A 24,164-nucleotide genomic window follows, 5' to 3' on the forward strand; every position below is an offset into this window, starting at 1 on the left:
TGCACTGTATCTGGCATAAAGTAAGTGTTCAATACATAGCTAGAAAAGAATGTTTTAAAACCTCAGAGATACATTAGGTGAAAAGAAAAGCTGGGCTACAGGATGACCTCTTCAGTGGGAACGAGGGGCAGGCTACGGGATGACCTCTTCGGTGGGAACGAGGGGCAGGCTACGGGATGACCTCTTCGGTGGGAACGAGGGGCAGGCTACACGATGACCTCTTCAGTGGGAATGAGGGGCAGGGGATGGCAGCCCACCTCCAGGAGCTTAAAGAGGAGGCTCCTGTCCGGTGGGAAAGTCTTGGACACCATTTTTATTGTTTGATATTTTTTGAATCCACACTGTGTGTGTGTGAGGGGAGAGAGTGTGTGTGTGTGTGTGTGTGTGTGTGTGCATTATCTGTTTTACATCTTAAGAAAAATAACCAGGCTGGGTGCAGTGGCTCACGTCCGTAATTCCAACATTTTCAGACGCTGAGGCAAGAGGATTGCTTGAGGCCAGGAGTTTGAGACCAGCCTGGGCAACACAGTGAGGCCCCCATCTCTACAAAAAAATTTAAAAATTAGCCGGGCATGGTTGCACACACCTGTAGTCCTAGCTACTTGGGAGGCTGAGGTGGGAGGATTGCCTGAGCCCAGGGTGGAGGCTGCAATGAGACATCATTGTGTCACTGCTCTCCAGCCTGGGTGACAGAGCAGAGCCCCCTCCATAAAAGAAAAAACTCGCATCGTGGGTCGGTGGGTCAGAGGCAGTGAGGTCACCAGGCGGGACAACTTCAGAACCAGGTGGGAGGGGCCCAGTGTGACCCCCCTGGCTGCACCCAGGCCTTTGTGACTGTTGCCTGGGGCAGCCTGGGAGCCAATGGGTCACCCAGAGCCCTCAGTAAGAGGGTGGCAGGTTGGGCCAGGCCAGAGCCTGGACCTGGGGTCAGGAAGGGGTTGCAGGGAGGGATGGAGGGGCTGAAAACCTTGGGCCCCTGTGGCCACCCCCACCCCCAGTGTCCCCCAGCCCCAGCCTCCAGCAGCCATGGAGAACGCCTGGACCAGCCCTGCCAGGGATTTGCAGGGTGGCCCTGCCTGGGCCCCATCTCCTCTGCTCACTCAGTGCAGTCCCAGAGACCTTTCCCAGTCCCAGGGGCAGGGGGCAGGGGGGCCAGAGTGGAGGGCGAGGCTCCTGGGCTCTTTCTGTCCAGCCAGGAGCAGAGAGCGAGAGGCCCTGAGGGGCCGAGACAAGGAGACGTGGAGCCAGGGCTTGGGTGGGGCTGGCCCCTGCACCCAGGGTCGAACCAGGGGGCTCCCAGGCAGGGGGAATCCACTGGTTCAGAGCCCAGACCCTGCCCATGCCCACCCCTGTCACCAGAGGGAGGGGCCCTGGCCTCTGCAGAGCCGCTGGGCTCTGCAGAACAGTCCTTCCTGCAGCTAGAGCAGGAGAACCACAGCCTGGTGAGCACCCCACCCACCGCCTGGTACCCTTGCCCCAGCCCCAGCCCCAGGAGCGGCCATAACAGGCAGTCCCCTCTCTCTGTCCCCAACCCCAGAAAAGGCAGAACCAGGACCTTCGAGAGCAGCTGGGGGCCCTCCTAGGGCCGGGGCAGCAGTTCCTGCCCCTGTGTCCCGAACACTCAAGCTGCACTGCTCTGGCCTGGGTAAGTACAGGGCCCAGGGACCCCATGCAGCCAACGCCCCACTAGCCCACAGCTTTGGGGCTGATCTGGGGGCTCTCCCACAGCCCCCTGACCCAGCTGGCACGCAGCCCTTGGGGAACAGGGCACCTCTGCAGCTGCTGCGGCGGGAGCTGTGCCAGGGGCAAGAGGCTTTTGTGCAGCAGTCCCAGGTGGGCCTGGGGGGGTTCAGTGGGGAGGAACCTTCGTGCAGCAGGCCGGTGAGCCTGGGGGAGGGCTGTGGGGGAGGAACCCTCGTGCAGCAGTCCGGTGGGCAAGGCAGGGAGGTACCGGCCACCCTGCTGATGCCGCCCAAGCCCACCCTTGGCCCCACCCTCAGAACGAGCTGCAGCAGATCCGCCTGTGCTTTGAGAGGAAGAAGATGGTCATCACAGAGGTGCCCGCCTGGCTGAGGGGGAGGGATGCTGGGGGCCCACCCAGTGGGTCTTGCTCCTCAGGCGTGACCCCACTCCCCCCAGGTGTGGGACAGCGTGGCTGAGATGCACATGGCCCTGAACAACCAGGCCACCGGCCTCCTGGTAGGTCCCCACAGGACAGCACCTGGAAGGACAGGGCCGGACAGGCGAGAGGCCGGGGAGGGTGGGGCCGGGGCCTGCTGTGCTTACCTCCTCTGGCCCCCAGAACCTCAAGAAGGACATCCGGGGTGTGCTGGACCAGATGGAGGATATCCAGCTGGAGATACTCAGGTGACGTGGGCGCAGGTGCCAGGCCGGCTGAGCAAGGTCTCGGAAGGGGTCCTGGTCAGGACAGGGCAGACCCATCCTTGACCCCCCACCTCCATAGCACCGATCCAGGGGGTGGGTGCCAGGCTGGGGGTGGAGGGCATGCGATCCTGACCGTGAGGCCCCTGCAGGGAGCGGGCCCAGTGCCGCACTCGAGCCAGGAAGGAGCAGCAGATGGTGAGCATGGCAGTGAGCCCCCCACGCCCCACTCTGGGTCTGGACACCAGCCTCCCCACCCAGGGCCCTACTTGGGCGAGGGGGAGAAATGGGGTCCAGGAGGGCGGCCCAGGGCGGGGGCATCCGAAAAGAGGCTGCAGGAGCCTGTCCAGAAGGAAGGGGCCGGGGTTGCGGTGGGGGGACCCCTGTCTGAGGAGGGTTTCCCAAAGCCAGGGATCCCTGCCCTCAGCCTGAACCCTCGGGGTGGACTCTGATCCAGCCCCTCCCCGACAGAAAGGGAGGCCAAAGCTGGGAAGCTCCAAGAGCCTGGCAGGCCAGCTCTGGTAGGTGACTGCGCGGCAGAGACCAGCCCCCAGGCCCCCCGCGCGCCCCTGCCCCTGACCACCGCCGCCCGCAGGCTGCTGACCCTGAGGCTGCTGCTGGGCACCTTGCTGGTCTGGACTGCTGCCTACGTGTACGTGGTGAACCCCACGCCCTTCGAGGGGCTGGTGCCGCCCCTGCTGAGCCGTGCCACCGTCTGGAAGCTCCGGGCCCTGCTGGACCCCTTCCTGCGCCTCGAGGTGGACGGCTTCCTGCCCTTCTAGGCCGGAAGCCCAACGGCCCCAGCGAGGAGGCCAGGCGACCAGCACTGCCCCGGATGCCCAGTGGCCGCGCCGGCCCCCTGCACATAGCACCACTGTGCACCGTCCCTGCCAGGAGCTGCAGAGAAGGGTGGAGGCGGGGTCTGTCCTGAGGGCTGGGCCTGTGGCTGGACATAGAGTCATGACATATGTGGCCGGTGAGCATGTCTCTGTGGAAATTGGGGGAGGGACACCGGGTGACCCAGCAGCGAGGGTCCGTCAGGGTGGAGACCCCAGCCTCAAGGCTGGCTTCCCACCCCACATCCCACCTGCCATCCAGAAGGCAGCCCCTCTGCACAGGGCTCTGACTCCTAAGGCGTCTTAGGAAGGTCTCCGCTGAAAGGCAACAGCAGTGAGGACCGGGGGATCCTCAGGTCTTGCCCCCTGGACCAGGCCTTCCCGGGGACCTCAGAGGTCAGGTTTTCAGTGCTGACCCTGCTGATCCACTGACCTCATGCCCCTCATGCAACTCCCCTCCCTGCCTAGCCACCACCCGCCCTGCCCAGCTCCTGTCACCTCCCCAACCCAGGGCCCTGTCCGGTACAGGGGGCCACACTGGTAGACAGAGCTGTGGAGATCAACACCAAACATTTTATTTGGGGAATTAATTAGCAGGGGTGCCCTTAAGAACAACAGAGAAGAGTTTTGCGGCTTTCTCGTCCTCAAAGAGGAGAAATAGAGCCGCAGCCCAGGGTGCACCCAGGTACCGGGACCCTGTGCCGGAGAAGGGCTGGCCGGAGTGCCACCCTGCTGTAGGCCGTACCACTGCTGGAGGACACAGGGCTTGGGCCTCGGGCCCTCTGACCTCCCAGCAGCATCGTCTCTGGGTGCAGGCAGCCCCAGTGGGGCCCAGGCAGAGCTGGCCATGACTATAGGACCTTGGTGGCAGGCAGGGGCCAGTGGCTCACCAGGCTGGCAGCTCCACGAAGTTAAGGCATCTGTTCATGTGTCAGGGGAAGGGCAGGAGGAGTGCAGAGACCTTCGGGGGCAACCTGAGACCCCCCCAACCCAGCCCAACCCACGGAGGCCTGGGCTCCCCGAGGAGGAAGTGGCTTAGTCTAAAGTGCTTGGTTGGACAGGGAGGCTGGGCAAAGGTCGTGCTGGTCCCCACAGCTCTGGGGCTGCCCCCTGTGGGGTGCTGGACCCCCTGCAGCAGGTGAGGGACTTCCTGAGGTCATGTGGACACAGAGTCTCGGGCCCTGGCAGGCTGGGAGTCTGTCAAGCTGTGGCTGGTGGAGCAGAGAGCCCAGCCCACCCCCAGCCCTGCCCGAGGGTCCATGGTAGTCTGACCTCCTGGGTCCCCAGCTGGGCTGTCCTGGGCCCCAGAGCTGCCTACTTGTCATCCTGCTAGGGCCCGGAGAGGCTGGGGAAAAGACTGGAGGCAGCCAAGTGCAGGCGGCACATAGCCCCGCGTGGGGCTGCCCCGGCGGCCGGGCTCCAGGGGGCCCGCAGTGGTGGGCGGTCCTCCGGGCGGCCAAGGTGGCACAGGTGCAGCCCAGGAGGCACCCAAGGCTGGCCACGCCGCCCCCATCCACGGGTGCAGGTGCCAATCCGCCCCCTGTGGGCCGCGGCGTCCATGAGAGAGAAGCAGAAAGGTGGAGGTCAGCTTCAGGGCCCTACAGCCCGCACGCCTCCCGCGCTGGACAGCCCCAGCCCAGGCTGTCTCAGCCCCGAACAGCTGCGCATCCCTCACACTCCCTCAGCCCTGCCCCTGGGATTTGACAGGCAGGAGAGTTCCAGCAGGTTCAGCAGCCCCCACAGGGCCCTGAGCCAGCAGGTGGCCCCTATGCACCCCCATTTCATCTCCCCAAGCACTTGGGTTCCTGGGATTCCCCTGTGGGTAGCGGCAGACCCAAATCTTTCCCGTAAACACCCCATCACTGCCAGAACTGACGCAGACCCAAGGCGAGAGACCCTCACACTTCCCAGCCACAGACCATCGGCCGCCCCCTCCTCACAGGCCTCTGAGTTGGCCCAAGTCGGCAGAAATGCCCCCGAGGAACCCACCTACCCCTGCACACCAGACAGCAGCCACCCCCTCTTCCGGGGCCCGGCCTCTGCCCTCCCCTAACCTGGGGGTCCTGCAGCAACAGCCCTGGCCTTGCCCAAGGAAAGAATCAAAATAACTCTTTTTCTTTTTTTTAATAAAATTATAGATATATAGATGTAGATATAAAAACATAAAACAGACACAACGCAAGCGGACGCTGTCGTGTGCTTACTCTCAGGTCCCTGACACCAAGGGAAGCACGGACCCCTCCCCAGTGTGCTTTCCCGCGGCGCAAGCACCGCAGCCAGGCCAGGGCTGGGGACGTGGCATGCCTTGGGGCAGGGTTCTCCAGTTTGGCAGGGAGGGCCTGAGGGCTGGGGAGGGGGCTCTGGGTGTCACTGGCCCCCTGTGGCAGCATCACCCCCGTGCCTGCTCCCGCCTGCCCCCCGTCGCCTCCCACAAGAGCATGAAGCAAAGGTTAAGGCTTTGATGAAAGGGACAGCGGCGGCCGGAGCACTGACACATCAGACACGGTGCGGCAGCACAGCACACAGACACGGGACACAAGCCCGCCCGCCGGGCAACACAGGACACATGGAGCCGGGCCCCCTGCCACAGCTGGCTGGCTGGCCGTCTGTCCACCTATCCACCACCACCCAGAGCAGGCCAGGGCAGAAGCACTGGCCTTGCCAAGCTACAAGCTTCCAGCGGGGTCCATGAAAGGCAACGCGTTAGTTAGGAGTAGCCTGGCGGGGGACACTCGGTCCTGGAGCCCACAGGCTGTGTTGGAAGGAAGGTGGGGGCTCTGGATGCCTCTGTCCATCTCTGGGACCCGTCCGTAAGGGGGCCGTTGGGGGCTGGCCTGGCGATGATCTGGGGTGCATGGGTGATGGGAGTGGGCCAAGCTTGGCTGAGAGAGGGTGCCCCAAAGAGGCTGACTGGGGCCCCTCACTGCCCCAGCCATGGGACGGGCCCAGACACAGAACAGCCCAGTGGCCCTTGGCCCAGTGAGCCGACTTCCCCATGGGCAGATGAGTGGACGGGCAGGCAGAGCGCTTGGGGCAAGCTGTGGAGGCGTGGCACTCTCTCCCGCTGATGGGTCCACACCAGGTTGGGATGGTTCTCTGTCCCTGGGGCAGAGAAGTCGGTGGGGGGAGCACGCTGCGGGGTCCTGGTCCCCGTGGCACCACGGCAGATGGGTGGCAGTCAGTCCTCACACCGAGATCTCGTACGTGGTCCCACCCACGCCGGATACCTTCTTAACCAGCGTATGCCTCGTAGGGCTGGCAGAGGGCCCTGAGGGGCCGGTGGCAGGTCCCAGCCGGGCCAGGCCCGGGGACTGCCCATTAAGCTTACTTGGGGGAGTCTTCAGCTGAGGGTGGTCCCTGCATCAAAACAAGCACATACACGCATGCACACGGTGAACACAGGAACACATGGGGACAGAGGACAGAGGAGGCAGCAGGACAGAGACGACGCAGACGTGGACTAGTGTAGCCGGGTCGTGGGGCCCCAGGCAGTCCCTGCCCTCTGGGCTCGGAGGGTTCACCTGGAAAGCAGGCAGGAGATGCAGAGCCTGCCTGGGGAGTGGCTGTGCCGTCACAGGACAGACAGATGTCACCACAACTGCCACCACCCTCCCGGGCCCCTGGGTCCCTCCTAGGCAGCACTGGCCCCAGAGAGCATGGGGCAGCCAGGTGGGCAGTGACCGGAGCCCCTGCCCTGCCCTGCACTGGGAGCCTGGTCACTCTGCCTGGCCTCATTCCTGCTCTCTCTCAGGAAAACGAGGGGCTGCCCTCCTGCCCACCAGCACTGACCAACAGTAGCTCCACCCTTGCCGCTTAAACCTTCTTGAGGTGAGAGCCCTTCATCCCAGGGCGGCGATCCCCGCCTGGCTGCAATGCTGCCCACTTCTAGGTCTCAGGCTCCCCATTCATCACTGCCAATGGCAGCCTCCTCCCCAACTCCACAAAAGCTGAACAGACTCCCACGCTGTGGGGTAGGGGAGGTCTGCTGAGGGCTGGATGGACTGCTGTGCCCTCAGCCCCTTTGTGGCCAAGTGGCCTGGCCTAGGCTGGGCTGGGCTCTCCGCCTGGGGCTGCATCTGACAACGGGAAACAGCTGAGCCTGTGCTTGAGGTTTCCAGGCCTGGACCGGGCGACAGACGTCATGAGGACACCAAGCGCCGCAGCCTGGGTCCTGGCCCCAGCAGGTGTGCAGTTCTCCTACCTGGGCCTGGGCCTGCACGCCAGCTGACCCCGCTGTCTCAGTTACCAACCTGCTGGTTGCCTGGAGCCAGCCTGCTTTCTCCAATCCTCAGTTTCCCCACCTACAAGCAGGGAAACCCCTGCTTCCTAGAACTATGTCCCACAGGGAGGGCCAGGGACCGGTCACCCAGGGTGGCACATTCTGCGGCTAGGTAATGTCCTCAGCCCCAGCCTCCTAGAGATGCAGCAAAGCAGGTCCAGGAGAGGCCCAGGTGGACAGGGCCACTGTGACCCAGGAAGCCAGAGCCACAGCCTAAAGGAGACCCAGGCTGCCGCATGACACCCGCCCCAAGGAGAAAGCCCCACGGCCTCCCACATGCTGGGTCTACGCCAGCTCTAGGGGAACGAGTTGTTGGGATGAGGACACAAATTCTCATACCCCGTCCCCAGAGCGTGCCCAGGACATCCTCAGAGCTGGGCCACACGGGCTAGCCAGGGCCTTCAAGGCAGGGCGAGGCGCATCCTCCCTGTCCCGACCCCAGAGAAAAACTCAGGCCCCTGGGATGACCTATGAGTGCCCAGCCAAGAGGGGCCCTGCAGATGGCTGGACAGCTGCCCTGTGCCAGGAAGCCCACCCGCACCTCCCGGCACCCACCTCTGCACGGCCAGCGAGGGCGGTGGCTCTGGGAGGTCCGTGTGGATGAAGGCGACAGCTTTGGGGCCTGCGTAGGACGGTGAATGGGGAGTGCCGGGCGGGGAGGGCAGGCCCTGGCGTGCAGGCGACCTATGTGAGCCACTGCTGGGCCGGGGCCCCGGGACGTTGCTGCTGGCCTGATCAGCCTGCAGGGAGGAGGACGACGTCCGCGGTGCACGGCTCACGGAGCTGGACAGCGAGGACAGTGATGTCTGCAGGGCAGGGTTGCGGGCGCCGCCAAAGCCGGGCCCAGCCACAAGGTCGTCTCTGGAGCCATAGCGCAGCGTGGAACCTCGGGGGCCCTCGGACAGCACACTGGCCTGCTGCAGACTGTAGGAGCTGGGCGCGTCATAGACGCCTGAGTCGCCGAAGAGAGAGTCGGCCTGGGAGCGCAGCAGGCGCTCACGCTCCTCCCTGTCCTTGCGCTCCTGGATGGATGCCATGATGGTCCTGGACAGGTTGTCGTAGCGCACAGGTGAGGGCTCCCGGGGCCTGGGGCCCAGCACGGGGCTGAAGCTGCGGGGCAGGGGCCGTGGCGGGTCGCCCGTCGCCCCAGGGTGCAGGTAGGGTGAGTGGTATCCGGCCACGCCAACTGCTGGATGGGCGGGGCAGGCGTGGCCACCAGGTGAGCCAGGGTTGAGCAGGCTGTCGTAGGACAGGCTGCCGTTGCGGTTGGGCAGTGCATGGGGGGCAAAGATGCTACGGTGGGGCGTGGGGGGCCCACCCTCAGAGCGGAGGGGCTGCAGGGCCACATGGTCCCCGCCCCGCCGGCTCGAGGCCTTGAGGCTCAGGGAACGCAAAGCGCCCGAGAAGGCATCAGAGGCGCTGAGCGGGGGGGATGGCGGGTAGGCTGCGTGCAGGCCCCCGGGTCCATAGTCAGGGAGGTCCAGGCTCGGCTCGGACACAAAGTCCAGGCTACGGATGCTGTCATCCCCCAGGGTCAGGGAATCAGGGCCTGGAACCTGTAGGGAGAAGGCATTCTCACCACTGCCCGCCTGCCACCCTACCTGCAGCCGCCAGTCAGCACCCACAGGGGCCACACCTGGCACCGTGGCCTCAGGAACTGGGCCTCAAGGAGCCGTAAGAGTCACACAGTGACCTATGGTCCTGTCCCTGAGCACCCAAGGCCCTGTCCCTGAGCATCCATGGCTGAGGGGCAGGGGCTCTGCAGTGGGAGGGAGGCCACAGCTGGCTGTTGCAGACACCTGGGGCTCTGCCCTTGGAGCCACACAGCCCCAGGGGCCCACCACTCAGGGCAGCCACAGGGAGGAGGGGCCTCGTCTAGCCTCTGTGACGGGCACATGGGCATGGGCTTGGGCTTGGGACAAGAGCCTCAGGAACCACAAAGCCAGACGGGGATCAGGGCAAATGTGGGATCAATGCACTGGGCCAACCAGACCCAATCCCCCACTGGACTCAGGAGTCCCAGGAAGATGACGTATCCGGAGCCCTCATCTCCAAGCAGGGCTGCCTCCTCCTTCGAGGCACAGCCCCTACATGCCTGCAGACTCAGACCCTTGGCCAAGGAGGCCCAGACTCACTGCTCCACCCAGTGACTCTCTCCAGGAAGGACATCAATCCTGAGGGAAGAGGTCCCCGGGGATGGGGCTCATCTAGGTGCACGGGGCCCAGCCACAGGGTGCCTTTTGGGGTGGCCCAGAAAGAACAGAAAGAAGGATGACACTGTGGGACTGTTGGGTATTCTGGTTCACTGCACAGACTGCCCCATGCTGCCTACTACTCCAGCGACCACAGAGCACTCATGCAACTCAGGGAAGAGAAATGTGCTTTCTCAAGCACGTCTCAAATTCTTCCGAAGTCTTCCCGTGGGCCTTACAGAGTGACTAATGGTGGAATTCCAGGCATCCTGGTACACAGTGCTCCTGGGGGCAGCCGCCCACCTGGTCTAGGGCAGTGCCAGCCAAGGGACAGACGTTAAGCCTGGACGGCCCACGCCAGTCCCTTCCAGGACACCCTGCTCCCCTCCGTGGGTCCCAGTTCTGGGTGCACACAGGCAGGGTCCTACCAGTCACACAAGGTCCTTGGTGACCCAGGCAGAGCCCTGAGGGGCATGGTCTCAGGGGATGTGGCCTCCACTGGAGAGGCCGGGCTCTGAAGGTGGGGCCTCCATGGGGTGAAGGCTGTGGGGAGAGCTCCTGGAGGCGGGCCTGGGGGACAAGGCCTGCCAGGGGACAGGCTAGGCCTCCTTACCTGCTCGCCTGGTCCACAGAAGGGCGCCTTGGGACCCGTGGGGAAGGCCGGCCTAAACTTGTACATGGCAGGCGTCGGGGGGCTGGTCCTCTGCACCGACAGGGCACTCTCTGGGGATGCAGACCACTGTCAGACTGAGGTCAGATGGGGGTCAACCCACGTCCCTCCCTAGGTGTGGCTGCCCCAACCTCACCAGCACTGCCTGGGCGCGGGGTCTGCAGGTCACTGCTGAACGTGCCAGCCTCTATCTTGGGGGGCAGTGGTGGCCCCAAGTCCAGCGGCTTCTCATCCAGCCGGTCCAGGCTGCCCTTGGACTGGGAGGGGGCGGGGTCAGTGGTGTGTGGGGCTTGGATGAGGGGCAGGGCTTCACTAGGGATTTAGCCTGGGACCTGGTCCCCTCCCCAGAATCCGTCTACAGCTCCACCTGCCCCATCCACCTCTTGTAGGCCCCCACCAACCTGCCTGTTTCCCCATCCACGGGCCTGACTGCCAGCCCATCCCCAAGCCCAGGCCCCCACCTTGCTACGGCCCAGGCCAGCCTTCAGCCCGTTGTCACTAAGCTTGACCTTGAGCGGTGCAGCTCGGTCCAGGAGTTCAGGTCTAAGGAAAGGCGGCTTCAAACTCACCGCGAGTGGCAGCCGGGGCGGCTCCACCACGTACCTGCACCAGGGCACAGGGGTCAGTAGCCAGCCCACCTGCCACAAACACACAAGGGCAGGGCTGGCCACACCTGGCAAGAGCCAAAACGGACCAAGCTGAGGGTCTAAGGCTGCCTGCCCCACACCCAGCAGAGGGCCCCCACCACCCTGCCCAGGACGGGCCTCACCGGGGCGCCAGGGGGCTGCACAGCACGTGCTCCACATTCCCACAGCAGCCTCGGGTGAAAGGGTTCACACCCCCGCGGAACTTCCCAGTCACCTGTGGATGCAGGACCCTCAGCCAGCCTGGCCTCCCAAGGTCCAGGCCAGGGTGGGCAGGGGGCTGGGCAGGGGAGCTGGGGTTCCTTAGAAGCTGGTACTCATGGGAAGTGGCTTGGGCGGGGTAGCCCAGGGCTGCCCCTCATATAGGTTACCCAGCCTGTCCTTGCAGGGAGCTGTGGGATTTCTGGGTCACTGGTGGCTACACTGTCCACAGGTAGGATGTGCACAGGGGATGGGGCAGGCGTGGCCCCACATGGGGGTCTCAGAGTTGGAGCCTCGTCTCAACACAGCTGCACAAGCTACCTCAGACAAGGGTGCCCCAGGCCCCACCCTGTCCCCATGCAGGCCCAACTCTCTCTGCCCTTTGGGGCTGCCCATCCCCCGTGGGGTCTGCACCTGCTCGTTGGTGGTGCGCCCCCGAGTGACCAGCACCACATGGAAGCCAGTGAGGCCAATGACAGGGATGAAGAAGAGGCCGGCCACACACATGACAGCCATGCTAGCCCGTTAAGGCGAACGGCACAGGCCAGGACACCACAGACCCCATCGCAGCAGCACGGAGCAGGTGCCTGTGGACAAACCCCCTCCCAACCTAGGGATGGCCACCTGCCCGCTGGGGATCCCTGGGCAGCAACCAAGCCTTCTGAGGCTCCATCTCCCCAGTGAACGTGTCCCCGGTCCACATCGCCTCTGCAATGAGGCCCACAGGAACCAAGGATACGTGATGGTGGTGTGTGCGGCTCCCAGCCCCTCAGCGTGGTTCAGCACGTAGACCAGGCCGAAGGCCACGACGCCCACCATGTGTGCGCTGAGTGACAGCAGGAACAGGAAGAAGTAGCGATAGTTTCGACGCCCGATGCAATTGTTGACCCAGGGGCAGTGGTGGTCAAAGTCCTGGGCGGGAGCAGTGCGTCAGGGCACGTGGCAGGCAGGGATGTGGCACAGGGCTGGGGGAGCGCAGGGCAGCAGGGCGGTCACCTCTACACAGTTGTCACAGACGCTGCAGTGGGAGCAGCGCGGCGGGCGGTAGAAGTGGCACGTGGCGCACCACTTCATGCGGACCTGGATACCTCGCACATCCACGTTCTTGTACAGTGGGGCCCGGAAGTCGTCCTCCTTGTCCTCATCCTCATCCGCTGCAGACCAGGAGCCAGGCAGGGAGCACGAAGTTGACTTTCCTGGCAGGTGAATCCCTCCCCCAAGTCCAGCCCACCCACCAGGAACCCCTGAGGCTGTCTCGAGTTAGCCGCTCACACTCTAGTGAAAGTGAGATGAGCTGCCCAGCACAGGGCCCTACCTCGGGGGAAAACACCAGGGTCCATGAAGGTGGCCATGCTGAAGTTGGCGAGGACAAAGAGGAAGATGATGCCATTGTAGACGGGAACAGCTGGGGACACAGCTCGTGTCAACCATGGGCACCTGCAGTAGACAGTGGGGGCAGAGAGTGGAGTCTGGGGGTGCAGAGGGGATGCAGGGGCAGAGCTATGTGGTGCAGCAGACTGGGCCTGCAAGGTCACCCTCAGAGCTCAAAGGCAGTGGGGAGGCTGCCACAGCCCTGCCAAGAAACCTCAGCCACATGGCTCCTTCGAGTAACCGCCAGAGGCTGTGCATATCAGTACAGCATGTGGGCTACCCGTGCCCTGACCTGGCAACCCCTCAGGGCAGCCATCTCAGACAGGCCCACAGGCCTAAGGTCACACCATTCCAGCGATGTCCCTGGGCTCCACTACCGGGGCGGGGGGCCGGGGGCTGGGGGGGACAGTGCACAGGCTGGAGGTGGGAGCCGCAGATGGAAAATGCGCCCACGACGCCTCATCCAGGCCCATCCCTGGCACAGTGGGACCTCTCACCAGGGAGACTCTGGGGTGTGGGGAGCCTCAATCCTTGGTCAGTAAATGCATGGGATGCCCCGACTATTCCCAGACAGGCACAGCCCCATCCAGACAGCCCCTTCTTTTGAGTTTGTCACCTCCCTCCCCAGATGACAAAGTAGAACACTTAGGGACTCTAGAAATGCACAATGTCCCCCACCACTTCCCATCTTCCCAGCCCTCAGCACTTGGCTCCAAGGCCACCCCCTCTTCCGGGAAGCTTTCCAGGACTCCAGGCTGCCCTCCGCAGCTTCCCTGTAAGGTGTGCCCTCACACGTCTTCCTGAAAGGTGCCTTCCTCAGCCCGCAAGGGGCCTGGCCTGAGTCCCCTCTGAGGAGACCTGCCAGTCCTCGGGCCACACGGCCTGCAGCAGGTTCCTAAATCCACCCACTCAGCTTCCGAGAAGCCCCTCTGGCCTCAGGCTCCTCGTCTCTCCCCTGCACATCCTGAGACGGCTGCTGTGACAAGCAGCAGGGACAGGAACACAGGATTTTGCGTCCCTCCCTGTACCCAGGCCCTCTGCATAGTTGGGGGACTAGTGGGGATCCCCCACAGCAGCCCTGACCTCCGTGGCCACTAGCAGTGGACGGGGCCCACGCGCTGCTTACCACCCTAGCGCACGTGGCCACACTGCTGCACCCACACCCGCCTGGCCAGCAGCCAGCCCCGCCGCCCCGGCAACCACCTCCACGGCAGCAGAGCTTCACTATTTTTAGTGGAAAGCAAGAGGCTATTTAAAGACTCTGCTTCCCACGACAGCCATCCTCGGCAGGGCCAGGAGCCCAAGTTACCCTTCCTCTTGTCCAGGGCCCAGCCCGTGGCGTAGACCCCAGGGTGAGGACACAGCTGCGGCCACAGCTCCCTCTGCTGGGAGGGCTCTCCCTGTCCCTGCCCAGTGGCCCAGCCCCCAGGCTTCCTTCCACCCTCCCCAGCCCTGCCTGGCACACAGGCAGCACTCAAACGTGCCTGGCCTCCAATGCAACGCCATTCAGCAAGGACCACAGGTCCCTAAGGCATGGTCAGCCCAGCAAGGTGGGCACAGGCAGGTGAGCGGCCCTCTAGGGAGAGGCAGGGCCTGTGCTCCCCACAAGCCTTCTGGGGAAGGCTGGCTACGTAATCTGTGCAAAATGAAACTGTGGGCCCCTTATTTTAAAATTACAGAAAATTTTAAGATGTTGACAGCAGAGCATTAAATCAAACACAGGCTCTCATGGTGCCTGTGGGGCTGGCCTGCTCTGGGAAGGGATGGGGCAAGTGCCATTGGTCAACCCTTGGGCTGCGAGGAGGGAGGCAGCCTCTATCCTCCCATTGCTGACCTGAGGATGGAAGCCTCAGGGCCCCTCTGCACCTGTGCTGGCTGCCAGCCTGCCTCCTGGCCCTAACTGGGGCCTCGGGAGTGCGTTTGCCCATCAGGCAGGTGGGGCCTGAACCCCATGCTGACTTGAGCTCCCTGACAGCCCAAGCAGGCGGTACTGCTGTGTCCTCCCTGAGCCTGGACTCTCCCACGCCAGGCGGGCCAGACAGCAGCCTCACAGCCACAGGGCCACTCTGGGAAGTCTGCAGTGTGACCGGGTCCCCCCGCCCAGTGCGGGTACCACCAGCCTACGTGCCTGTGAGGGCCCTTATGGGCACTAAGCCAGGGGTTGGGGAGGCTTGTCGTGGGTTCTCTGACTGGGACCTGAGCTGCTGCCCACCTCTCCAGTCCTTCAGGGTGAGGCAACTGTCCTCTCTGTAATCCCCAAGGTGGGATCCTGCCTAACAGGGACCAGCTCACGGGCCAACCCACCAGGGCCCAGAACTCTCAGGGCTCAGTGGGGAAGATGAGGAGCACGTGCAGGCACGTACAGACACATGTGTGAAGATATGGACATACGCACAAACATGCTCCAGGGCACATGTGCATGAGGCGGGTGCACACACACAAATACACAGGCATGTACACACATAAACACACAGACAACCTGCTCTGGTGCACAGAAGGCACACACACATACATGAATCATATCTGCATGCAAGACACATACATGCATGAACACTTGCATGCAGACATGCACACATGCACACGCTGGCGCATATGCAAGAATGCAGACATGCCTGCACATCACTCAGCCAAGACCGATGTGTGAGCACACGTGAACACAGGCGTGCAAAGACACACGCCTCCTCACACCGCATCCAGCCCTATCCAGCCTCGGCTCAGCTGCCCCTCACTCTGGCCTCAGACATGGCCCTCCCACTCTCTGGGCTTCCTTTTGCTCCTCTGTGGATAGGGCAAGTGTGGGGACACACAAGCACTCTCAGGGATGTGCAAGAACACGGGAGGACACAGGAGGACATGCAAGGATGCATGAGGACACATGGAGACAGGGGAGGCCATGTGTGGATGCTCAGGGACACTCGAAGACACACATTCCCTATGGGCAGGGCCCAGCAGCCAGTAGTCTGGGTCCTGGTTCGGGGAGGCTCCACTCCCACCCAGACCTGATGGTGCACACCAGGCTTGCCTGCCGGAGGGCCAGGCAGAGACAGGCTCTGGGCCTGGGCTGGGGGTGGAGTGTCTGGCCCGCCATGTCCTTCTGAGCCCCTCCTGGCTGGCTCCAGCCAAGCAATGGGCGGAGGGCAGGTCCGGGGGGCCCAGCCCCGAAGTTCCAATCCCTCATCCAGGGCCACAGGCTGGGACATGCACCACCACCATAGGCCCCACCCGGGCTGAGGCCCCAAGTCCCGCCTGGGCTGGCAGGGAGACACCGCCCAGCAAGGGGGGGTGGCTTAGGGGCAGAATGTCCGCCACAGCTAAATGTGGAATGGAAAATTTTAACTCAGACGTTTTCATTTAAATCAGGTTCTTCATTAGCACTGTTTGTGTATGAGTGGCACTCGCCCGTGGGGCGCCCGGGACCGGCGGGACAAAAGCCGCTGTGCCCTTGTCAGGCTGGGCCTTTGGACCTCAAAGTACCTGCACCTACCTGTCCAGTCCCTACAGACACCTGGACAGATGGGGAAACTGAGGCTTAGGGGCCAGGAATACCCCAGGCCACATTCGGTAGATTCCAGCAGGGGGGCTCACACTGAGTTTTCACCCCCAGGCTCCCCAGACTCATGAGGTCCCAGTCAGCAGTTCAGTCCCTCTTGGCCCCCCAAGGCTAGTCTGGCCCAGGGCCTGTTCTGACTGCTGTCCTGAACTGGGCCTCCAGGCAAGGAGAGGGCTCAGGACGATCTAGGGACCAGCCACACCATCCCAGATGCCCCAGAGAGAGATAAGCCAGCCTGGCTCAGCCCCAGGCATTGGCAGCCTGCCAGGCAGCCCCAGACCTTGGACATTCACAGGGTCCCTGTCATTCTGCAACGTGGCTCTGGAGTGAAGTCAGGGCAGGGTCGGGAGCCTGGCCTAAGAGTCTTCGAACCCTCTGCCAGCAGCTGACCCAGCCTAGCATTATGCCACAGTGTAAAGGGCTTCTGCAGCCCAGCGGGACACAAAACACCCAGAAACATAGGAAGGGGCCGGGAACAGTGATTACACCTGTAGTCCGAGCACTTTGGGAGGCTAAGGCTGGCAGATCACCTGAGCTCAGGAGAACAGCCTGGGCAACATAGCGAGACCCCATCTCTATTAAAAAAAACACAAAAAATAAATAAATTAGCCGAGTGTGAGGGTGCCCACCTGTCATCCCAGCTACTCAGGAGGCTGGGGTGGGAGGATCACTTGAGCCCAGGAGGTCGAGACTGCAGTGAGCCGAGGTAGCACCACTGTACTCCAGCCTGGGCGACAGAGTGAGACCCTGTCTCAAACAAACAAACCAACAACAACAAAATCCTGGGAAGGTTTCCTGAAGGAAGAGGGCCTCTGACAAGCTGCCCTGCTGTATGTGCCCCATCCTGAGAGGGTACCCCTCACAACCGGGCATGCTTCCATGCCCAGACCCTCCTAGAGAGATGTGTGAATGTCCTGCTGGTCCCAAGACCCTTGGCGATCTGGCTGACGGAGGGGTCCCTGGTTCTCAGGCCTCCAGCTCCCCACACCACATGACACCCAGAACTCCTGCCTACCTGGCGCATGGGTGAAGCCGTCCCACTGGCAGCAACTCATGTTTACTGAGTGCAGAGACGGGGCTGGGGCCACTCACTGTCTGGTAACGTCCGAGGAGCAAACAGTAAAGTCGGGAACCCTGTATAGGCCCTGTGGGCAGGGATAGGGGGCACAGGAGCAACCTGCTCTCCTTCCTGCGTACCTGGACCAGATACAGGGCAGGAGGTTGGGCAACGGGTGGACAAGTGGCCTGCCTCAAGAAAGGGGCCGCCTGGACCCCTGCCTACTCAGAATCAGCACAGCTGCCATGGGTGTCATCAATGGGCCAGCCGACCCAACAGAACCCTTTCTCAGGAACTGAGCAGTCTTGGAGGAGCTCAGCAGAGTTGGGGCGGGTCGGGGAAGAGGCCAGGATCACTGACACAGCCATTCAGCCCAGGGGTGTGGCCTCAGGGCAGCCCTGTCCTGAAGGGGCAAGCAGGGCTTCTTAGCCTTGCTAGGTGGCCACTGCACATCAAACCCAGGTGAGCACCTGGGCCACCATCCTTCTACAGGGACACATGGCACCTTCTCCCATGTGCAGGGCCGTCAGAGGTCAGCACAGGCCAGGCGTAGGGTTGGGTGCAGGCACAGCCCGCACTGCCCCAAGAAGGAACCCCATACCTCAAGACTGCTGGTGTCGCTGAAACAGAACCCCAGAACAGAGGAGGAGAAGCTGGTGCTCAGCAGAGTGGGAGCCACCCAAGCACTCCATGCCTGGGGCTGGGTCAGGTTCTCAGCAGAGTCACAGAAAGGGCCCTCTGACATCCATCACACGCGAGGGAACCAGTAGCCGCAGCCACCACAGCCGGCTACAGATGCAGTGCCAGGAACAGAGGAGCCATTCAAGGAGGATGGGATTTGGGGGGTGTGCAGGGTTGATTTTAATTTCTTAGCATATTTTTTCTGTATTTTACCACAAGTTTCTAAAAGAACATACATTACTTTTTTTTTTTCAAGACAGAGTGCTTGCTCTGTCACCCAGACTGGAGTGCAGTGGTGCGATTTTGGCTCACTGCAACCTCCGCCTCCCGGGTTCAAGCGATTTTCCTGCCTCAGCCTCCTGTGTAGCTGGAATTACAGGCGCCCGCCACCACACCTGGCTAGTTTTTGTACTTTTAGTAGAGATGGGGTTTCGCCATGTTGGCCAGGCTGGTCTCAAATTCCTGACCTCAGGTGATCTGCCCGCCTCGGCCTCCCAAAGTGCTGGGATTACAGGCGTGAGCCACTGTGCCCGGCCCACACATTACTTTTAAAGTCATGAGAAAGGACACTGAATTGCATGGAGGGAGTAAGGAACCAAGCCAGACCCCCACACTGACAGAGGCCCTGGGGACCAACACTGGGCTGGGCCCACCCCTCCAGAAGCCTTGGTGGGATGTGTTCACCCAGGCCAGGCTCCCCCGGCTGCCCACCACCCACCTCTCTCTGCCCCACACCAGCACTGTCTGAGTGACAAGAACACGCTGGCTTGCCCGAGCCAGAAATAAGCCCGTCCACACAGGCCTTTTTTAAACATGCTCTTGGCAGCCTGCGGTGCCCACCCAGCCCCAGCCTGCAGGTAACTCTCTCGCCTCCACGGGCACCCGATTCAGCTTCGCCATGCATGCGGCGACTCCCCAAATTCTTGCAAAGGTGACGAGTGTCAGGCAGCCCCTACCTGCCCCTCTCCAGGCTCACATGCTCAGGGGTGGCCCTACCTTGGAATAGGTCGCCATCGTTCATGTCACCTGGGCTATGTCTCAACCCCAGATTGGTGGAAGGGGGGTGTGTGGTTGAAGATCTGTGCAACCGAAGCCTGGAGCCCCCAACCCTCCTTGTGCCTGAAGAAGCCCTGTGGTGACCCCACAGCCACAGAGAGAGGTTGTGCTGTCCACATGCCTCTCTGGTCCTAAGCCAGCCTGTATCTTGGGTGAAGAAGTTGAGGCTGGAGGGGCCCAGTGTCCAGCAGGCGCGGGCTCTCACTCCCAGAAACAGGACCTCAAGGGTCCTGGTGTGCACCATGGCTAACCACAGAGGTGCTGTGCTAACATCGAGCCCTGGGTGTGGCCTGACCTGGGTCCTCCAACTGTGATGACCACTGGGTCTTCCTGAGAGGGAGGCCAAGGGCCAGGCCCGGGTCACCAGTGGCTGTGGGGCAGGCATGTGGCAACCAGACCAGGCCACACCTACGTGGGGACAACTTGACTCTGGCCTGGGGCGGGCAGCCAGGAGGAGACCCGAGAGGCACCCACAGCCACCTGCAGGGAGGGCTCATGGCTCTGGGTGGCCCACGTCCCCTCGGGAGCCCCATGGGGAGGGAAGGGCTGCAGCCACACCCAGAGCAGCCCGGCCTCCTCCCCTGCCCGGGCCCAGCACTCCCGGACAGGGCCTGCCTGGACACTCCCGAGGTGCCCAGCCCGCACTGGTGTCCCCACACAACGGACTCACCCCGGTGCCCGGGATGCCCGCACACGGCTTCAGCTCCCCCGGCCCCGGCGCGGGGAGAGGGACTGCCGTCGCCTGCAGCCGGCGCCCCGCCCGCCCACTGTCCCGGGCCCCGCCAGCCCGCGAGCGCCGCCCCCGTGCCCGGGCTGTGCGGGCCCTGCCCATCGCTGCCCCGGTGCTCCCAGACGCGGCGCCGACTCACGTGAACACGAAGAAGAGGGTGCTGGAGCCGACCAGCAGCGCAGCGGCGTGGCCACCGGGATGTACCCGGCGGGTTTGAGGCGCGTCCCGGGGCTTTGCAGGGCATCCTGGGCGCCGCGCCGCCCTCATCCCTCCCGGGGCCGGGCGGGCGGGGCCGGCCGAGGTCGGGCCGGGGTCGGGCGGGCGGGCTGGACGCGGCGCAGGACCCGCCCGGCGGCGGCGGCGGCGGCGGAGAAATCCCACCCACGGGCGGCGGCGGCGGCGGCGCTTCGCTGATGTCAGCGCGCCCGCTTAAAGTGGACCGGGCGCCGGGGGCCGCGGCGAGGAGGGACGGGGCGGGGCGAATCGACGGGTCCCCGGGGCCGCCCACCGGTTCGCGGGACCCTCGGAGTCGGCGGGGCCTCGCGGCCTCGGGGACCCCATCTCGGCGAGCGCCCGCGGCTCTCGGGGGCCGGGCACCCACGCACCCCTGCGGCCCGGCCGGCCGGTGGTCACCACGGCGAAGGCCAGGGCTCCCTGGTTCCGGGCCGCGGAGGCGTGCAGGTGGCCTCGGGGGCGTCTGTGGGCGCAGCCCTCTCCCTAACGACCCCTCTGGTCTGGAACCCCCTGGCATTCACGAGGGGGCGCGGGTGTGACACCGCAGCGGCGTCGTGGCTGTTTTGCCTCCTGACCGCCTCGCAGCCCTCCCTCGGGCGACTGGGCTGGAGGAGCCCGGCCAGCGGGCGCCAGGCCCTCCGCGTCCTGGCCCGAACTGCAGGCTTGAAAGAGGGTAGGCTGAAGCCCCCATCCTCCCCGAGGCGGGCCCCTTGGGAAGCCCGGCGCCCCGGCCCTGCCCGATAGGCCCTGAGCGTCTCCTCCCGCAGGAAATCCCACCCGCCCCGCCGCCGCTTAAGGTGGACCGAACCGGGGCCTTCGGCGCTGTGGGCGGGGCCTCGTGTGGGTTCCCCCTGGCAGAGCAGGTGGCGCCAGCGGGAGACTCTCAGTCAAGCTCCGGAGCCTCTCCAGTGAGGGTCATTGTCCTCGGCGACGCCAACAGGTCCCAATCACCCCCAGTTCTGAAACCCAGACCCATTAGACTCCTCCCTAGGTGGAGATCTGTGGGGGGGACCTCACCCATCACCCCCAGCCCTGAGTGTCTGCTCCCCTACAACCAGAACCCCATGCGGCCCTACCATGCTGTGCAGGCATGGGGCTCCTTGGCCTGGAGGCCCCTGCTCACCTGGGGAAGCACCTGGCCCCAGCTCCTCAGGGTGGGCAGGCCAGGGTTGTGGCTGTTGAAATGGTGATGGGCTTTCTCCCAGGCAGCTCTAGTGGTAAGCACTGCTCTCAGGGTGCCCTGCTCCAGGAGGTGCTCGCAAGCACTGAGGCAGTGGAGGGGTCTCAGGGCACAATGGTGAGCCTAGAGCAGACACCACTGGAGCAGATGCCTCCTTACCTGGGCTCTGCAGTGGCCACGAGTGAGCCTCTCGGTTGGCAACACACCTGCCACTTGGCGCCCATCTCTAGCCTCCCCCTTGCTCCTACCTTCCCCAAGGAAGTGACTCCTCTAGTGGCACACACCACAGAACCCCTCAGGGTCCAGGTCTGACTCCAAGTCCATGCTTTGTGCAGGGTGCCAGGACAGTCACCTTCCTCCACCAGCTGAACCCTGGAGTAAACTATCAAATGCTGACTGTGGGAAGAAGCGGAATCAGGCCTACTTGGTGAGATGCCTTTTCCCTTGAGTTTTTAACACAGGGTTTCACTCTGCCACCCAGGCTGGAGTGCAGTGGTGTAATCATGGCTCACTGAAGCCTCAACCTTCAGGGTTCAAGTGATCCTCCCACCTCAGCTTCCCAAGTAGCTGAGACCACAGACGCGCACCACCACGCCAGGTTATTTTTTAAATTTTTTTGTAGAGATAGGGTCTTTCACTATGTTGCCCAATCTGGTCTTGAACTCCTGGCCTGAAGTGATCCTCCCGCTTTTGCCTCCCAAAGTGCTGAGGTTACTGGTGTCAACCATTGCATCTGGCCTTGGGATCCCTTTTCCTTAACAGAGGCCTGGGCAGAGGGATCCCCAGTAGTACAGACCCACTACTGGAGACAGAGAACTGAGTGAGGTCAGCACCGGCCTCCCCCACCAGCATGGCTGCTGAGCCCATGGCCTAGTTTCCTCCCCAAGAAGAGCTAAGATCCCAGGGAAGAGGAAAATGAAGCAGAAAGCAGGAGGCTCCCCCGCCTGCAGCCTGGCGGACAGACGTGGGATGGAAGGCTGAACCACACTGCATTTCTCACACAGTCTCTAGCACCAGCAGGACCCCATTCCGCTCACCATTGTCTGCCGAAGGGGACCCACTGGAAACACACTGGGCTGGACAGCTGGCGTGAGTGCCCACATGGGTGTCCTTGTAGAGCCTACCCTGTGTTCCCGTGGGGCCAGCACAGCTCCCTTCCTGCAGCACATCACATCCTGCAGTGTCAACAAGCTGCATCCTCAAATGCGCCCTGCAACACAGCCCCACCACAGGATGGCACTGTATCCCAGCCATTCCGAGGGGCCTTCCCACTGTTGAGGACTCTCCTTGGAGACATTTCTCCCATCCCCAGATGAAGGAAGTCAGCCTGGAATTTTACTAGAACCCCAAATCAAATACAGAATGCTAAACATCCTTTCTGTGCTGGGGGTGTGGGGTGCCTGTCCTAGCCAAGGGCTTCCCTCCTGGAAGCTCCGGCCAGTGCATGGGGCCCTCCCTTTCACAGACATCAAAGCCTCCAATTGACACCTGTACCCAGCCTGTGGCCCCAAGGGTGACACGGCACAGCAAGGCACTGTCTGCAGTGGACAGCGTCACCCTCCCAACACGAGGACCTCACTCGGCACGGGGCACAGGCTTCACCTCTTCTTGGGTGCAAAGTGCACCACTGTCCCCCTGCCAACCTGCTAAAAGGCCGTCCACGAGCATGAGGGCCACAGCTCACAGAAAACAGGCAAGATGCCAGTGAGGAGTCTTCAGTTGGGCTGTTTAAAACCAGGAGCAAAGACCATACTTTCAGGGATCATTTCCATAGTTCATTACCAAAGAACTTTCTCTGAACATGTAGGGCACTGGAAACCACGAGGAGTCAGCACAGCCTTCTTTCCTGAGCTGGCCTTTCCCTCTGCAGGGGCCACTCTGCCACAGGGGCCAACCAAAGTCAGCCTTGGCTGATGCTAGAGACCATAAAGTGGTTCCCATTTATGTAAAAATAAACAAACCTGAGTAGTTGCCTTTGGAAGTACATCCCCCAGAGCGGTGGTCCCCAACCGTTTTGGCACCAGGGATCAGTTTGGTGCACAATTTTTCCATGGACCAGGGGTAGGGGAGTGGTTTCAGGATGAAACTGTCCACCTCAGATCATCAGGCATTAGGTTCTCATAAGGAGTGCACAACCCAGATTCCTCACATGTGCAGTTCACAATAGGGTTCGCACTCCTATGGGAATCTAATGCCCTGCTTATCTGAGAGGAGGAGCTCAGGTGGTAAAGTTCGCTCGCCCACCACTTACCTCCTGCTGTGTGGCCCAGTTCTTAACAGGCCACAGACTTGTACGGGTCAGTAGGCCAGGGGTTGGGGACCCCAGCCCCAGAGGAACAAAGGACTGGTGTTTAAACCAGCAGGCAGTCACCAGACAGGACACAGCACATGGAGACCAGAGAGAACTGGGCCCAGGCCCAGGTGGAGGACACAAAAGAGCAAGTGATGGCAGCAGGCAGCCAGCCTCACAGTGAAGCACGTCTGGTTCATGATAAACGGTGACAGGGCACGTTATGGCAGTTGAGACCACACACTTAAGATGGTGTTTGCAGAGACAATCCATTACACGTGACAACCCCCAATGGCACACTGGAAAACATCTCCTTCTTTAAAGTTACTGCAGATGCCCATAACTCTAACACTGCCAAGTGTGGACTTCACGTTCAGGAGGCCAAGACCCCAGAAGTTTTCTCCAAGGTCAAGGTATGACAGGCTTTCCTACAGAAGGGCTACAGGGCTGAGCCCCACCCAGCACACCAGACTGGCCTTTCCCTCCACAGGGGCCACTCTACCACAGGGGCCAGTCAGCCTTGGCTGATGCCAGAGACCCACTCAATTGGCTACTGCCTCCTGCTCCAAAGCCAAGGTACTCTGGTGGTCTTCCTTTCTCTCCTCGAAACACAGAAAGCCCACCCTTCCTCACCACAGAAAAAAGCAGCGGCTGTTCAGGCCATAAGGCGCAGTGGAGCCTGCCTTGGCAGAGCCCACGCTGCCCAGCCCACAGCCGTGCATCAATACCACACACTCAGCACCAGACACCCCTGGCCAGGGTCCTTCACCAGCACCAGCTCAGACACCTCAGCTTCAAGACCCACAGCAAA

At 62.6% G+C, this 24,164-nt stretch overlaps 2 protein-coding genes and 1 pseudogene across 6 annotated transcripts; 2 read left to right on the forward strand and 1 right to left on the reverse strand.

The window, feature by feature from the left end:
• The first annotated feature begins 789 nt into the window (after positions 1–789).
• On the forward strand, positions 790–3,362 carry CCDC188 (coiled-coil domain containing 188). 3 transcript variants are annotated; one of them, XM_009216824.3, is made up of 9 exons: positions 795–1,442; positions 1,538–1,645; positions 1,729–1,833; positions 2,001–2,057; positions 2,140–2,199; positions 2,303–2,367; positions 2,535–2,580; positions 2,854–2,903; positions 2,978–3,354. In XM_009216824.3, the coding sequence occupies exons 1-9, from the start codon at positions 951–953 to the stop codon at positions 3,162–3,164; spliced, it is 1,170 nt and encodes a 389-aa protein (XP_009215088.1). In that variant the 5' UTR covers positions 795–950; the 3' UTR covers positions 3,165–3,354. The 3 variants fall into 3 exon arrangements, with proteins under 3 accessions (XP_009215089.2, XP_009215090.2, XP_009215088.1); XM_009216826.3 differs by lacking the exon at positions 2,854–2,903 and having other exon boundaries at positions 792–1,442; positions 2,978–3,362; XM_009216825.3 differs by lacking the exons at positions 1,729–1,833; positions 2,854–2,903 and having other exon boundaries at positions 790–1,442; positions 2,978–3,362.
• A 409-nt stretch (positions 3,363–3,771) lies between these two features.
• On the reverse strand, positions 3,772–22,191 carry ZDHHC8 (zinc finger DHHC-type palmitoyltransferase 8). Of its 3 annotated transcripts, none has more exons than XM_009216819.3 (11): positions 22,101–22,191; positions 12,520–12,641; positions 12,201–12,358; positions 11,944–12,116; positions 11,619–11,721; positions 11,129–11,220; positions 10,821–10,962; positions 10,496–10,616; positions 10,303–10,412; positions 8,053–9,053; positions 3,772–4,758 (listed from the first exon to the last, which is right to left on the reverse strand). In XM_009216819.3, exons 2-11 carry the CDS (start codon positions 12,554–12,556, stop codon positions 4,548–4,550), a joined length of 2,148 nt encoding a protein of 715 aa, XP_009215083.1. In that variant the 5' UTR covers positions 12,557–12,641; positions 22,101–22,191; the 3' UTR covers positions 3,772–4,547. The 3 variants fall into 3 exon arrangements, with proteins under 3 accessions (XP_009215083.1, XP_003905281.2, XP_009215081.2); XM_003905232.3 differs by lacking the exon at positions 22,101–22,191 and adding an exon at positions 19,789–20,026; XM_009216817.3 differs by lacking the exons at positions 3,772–4,758; positions 22,101–22,191 and adding exons at positions 5,324–6,575; positions 19,789–19,990.
• Positions 22,192–22,806: 615 nt separating this feature from the next.
• LOC116270927 lies at positions 22,807–22,998 on the forward strand (annotated as a pseudogene).
• Positions 22,999–24,164: the final 1,166 nt, after the last annotated feature.

Source organism: Papio anubis, chromosome 16 (genome assembly GCF_008728515.1).
Source record: "Papio anubis isolate 15944 chromosome 16, Panubis1.0, whole genome shotgun sequence".
Taxonomy (NCBI): Eukaryota; Metazoa; Chordata; class Mammalia; order Primates; family Cercopithecidae; genus Papio; species Papio anubis.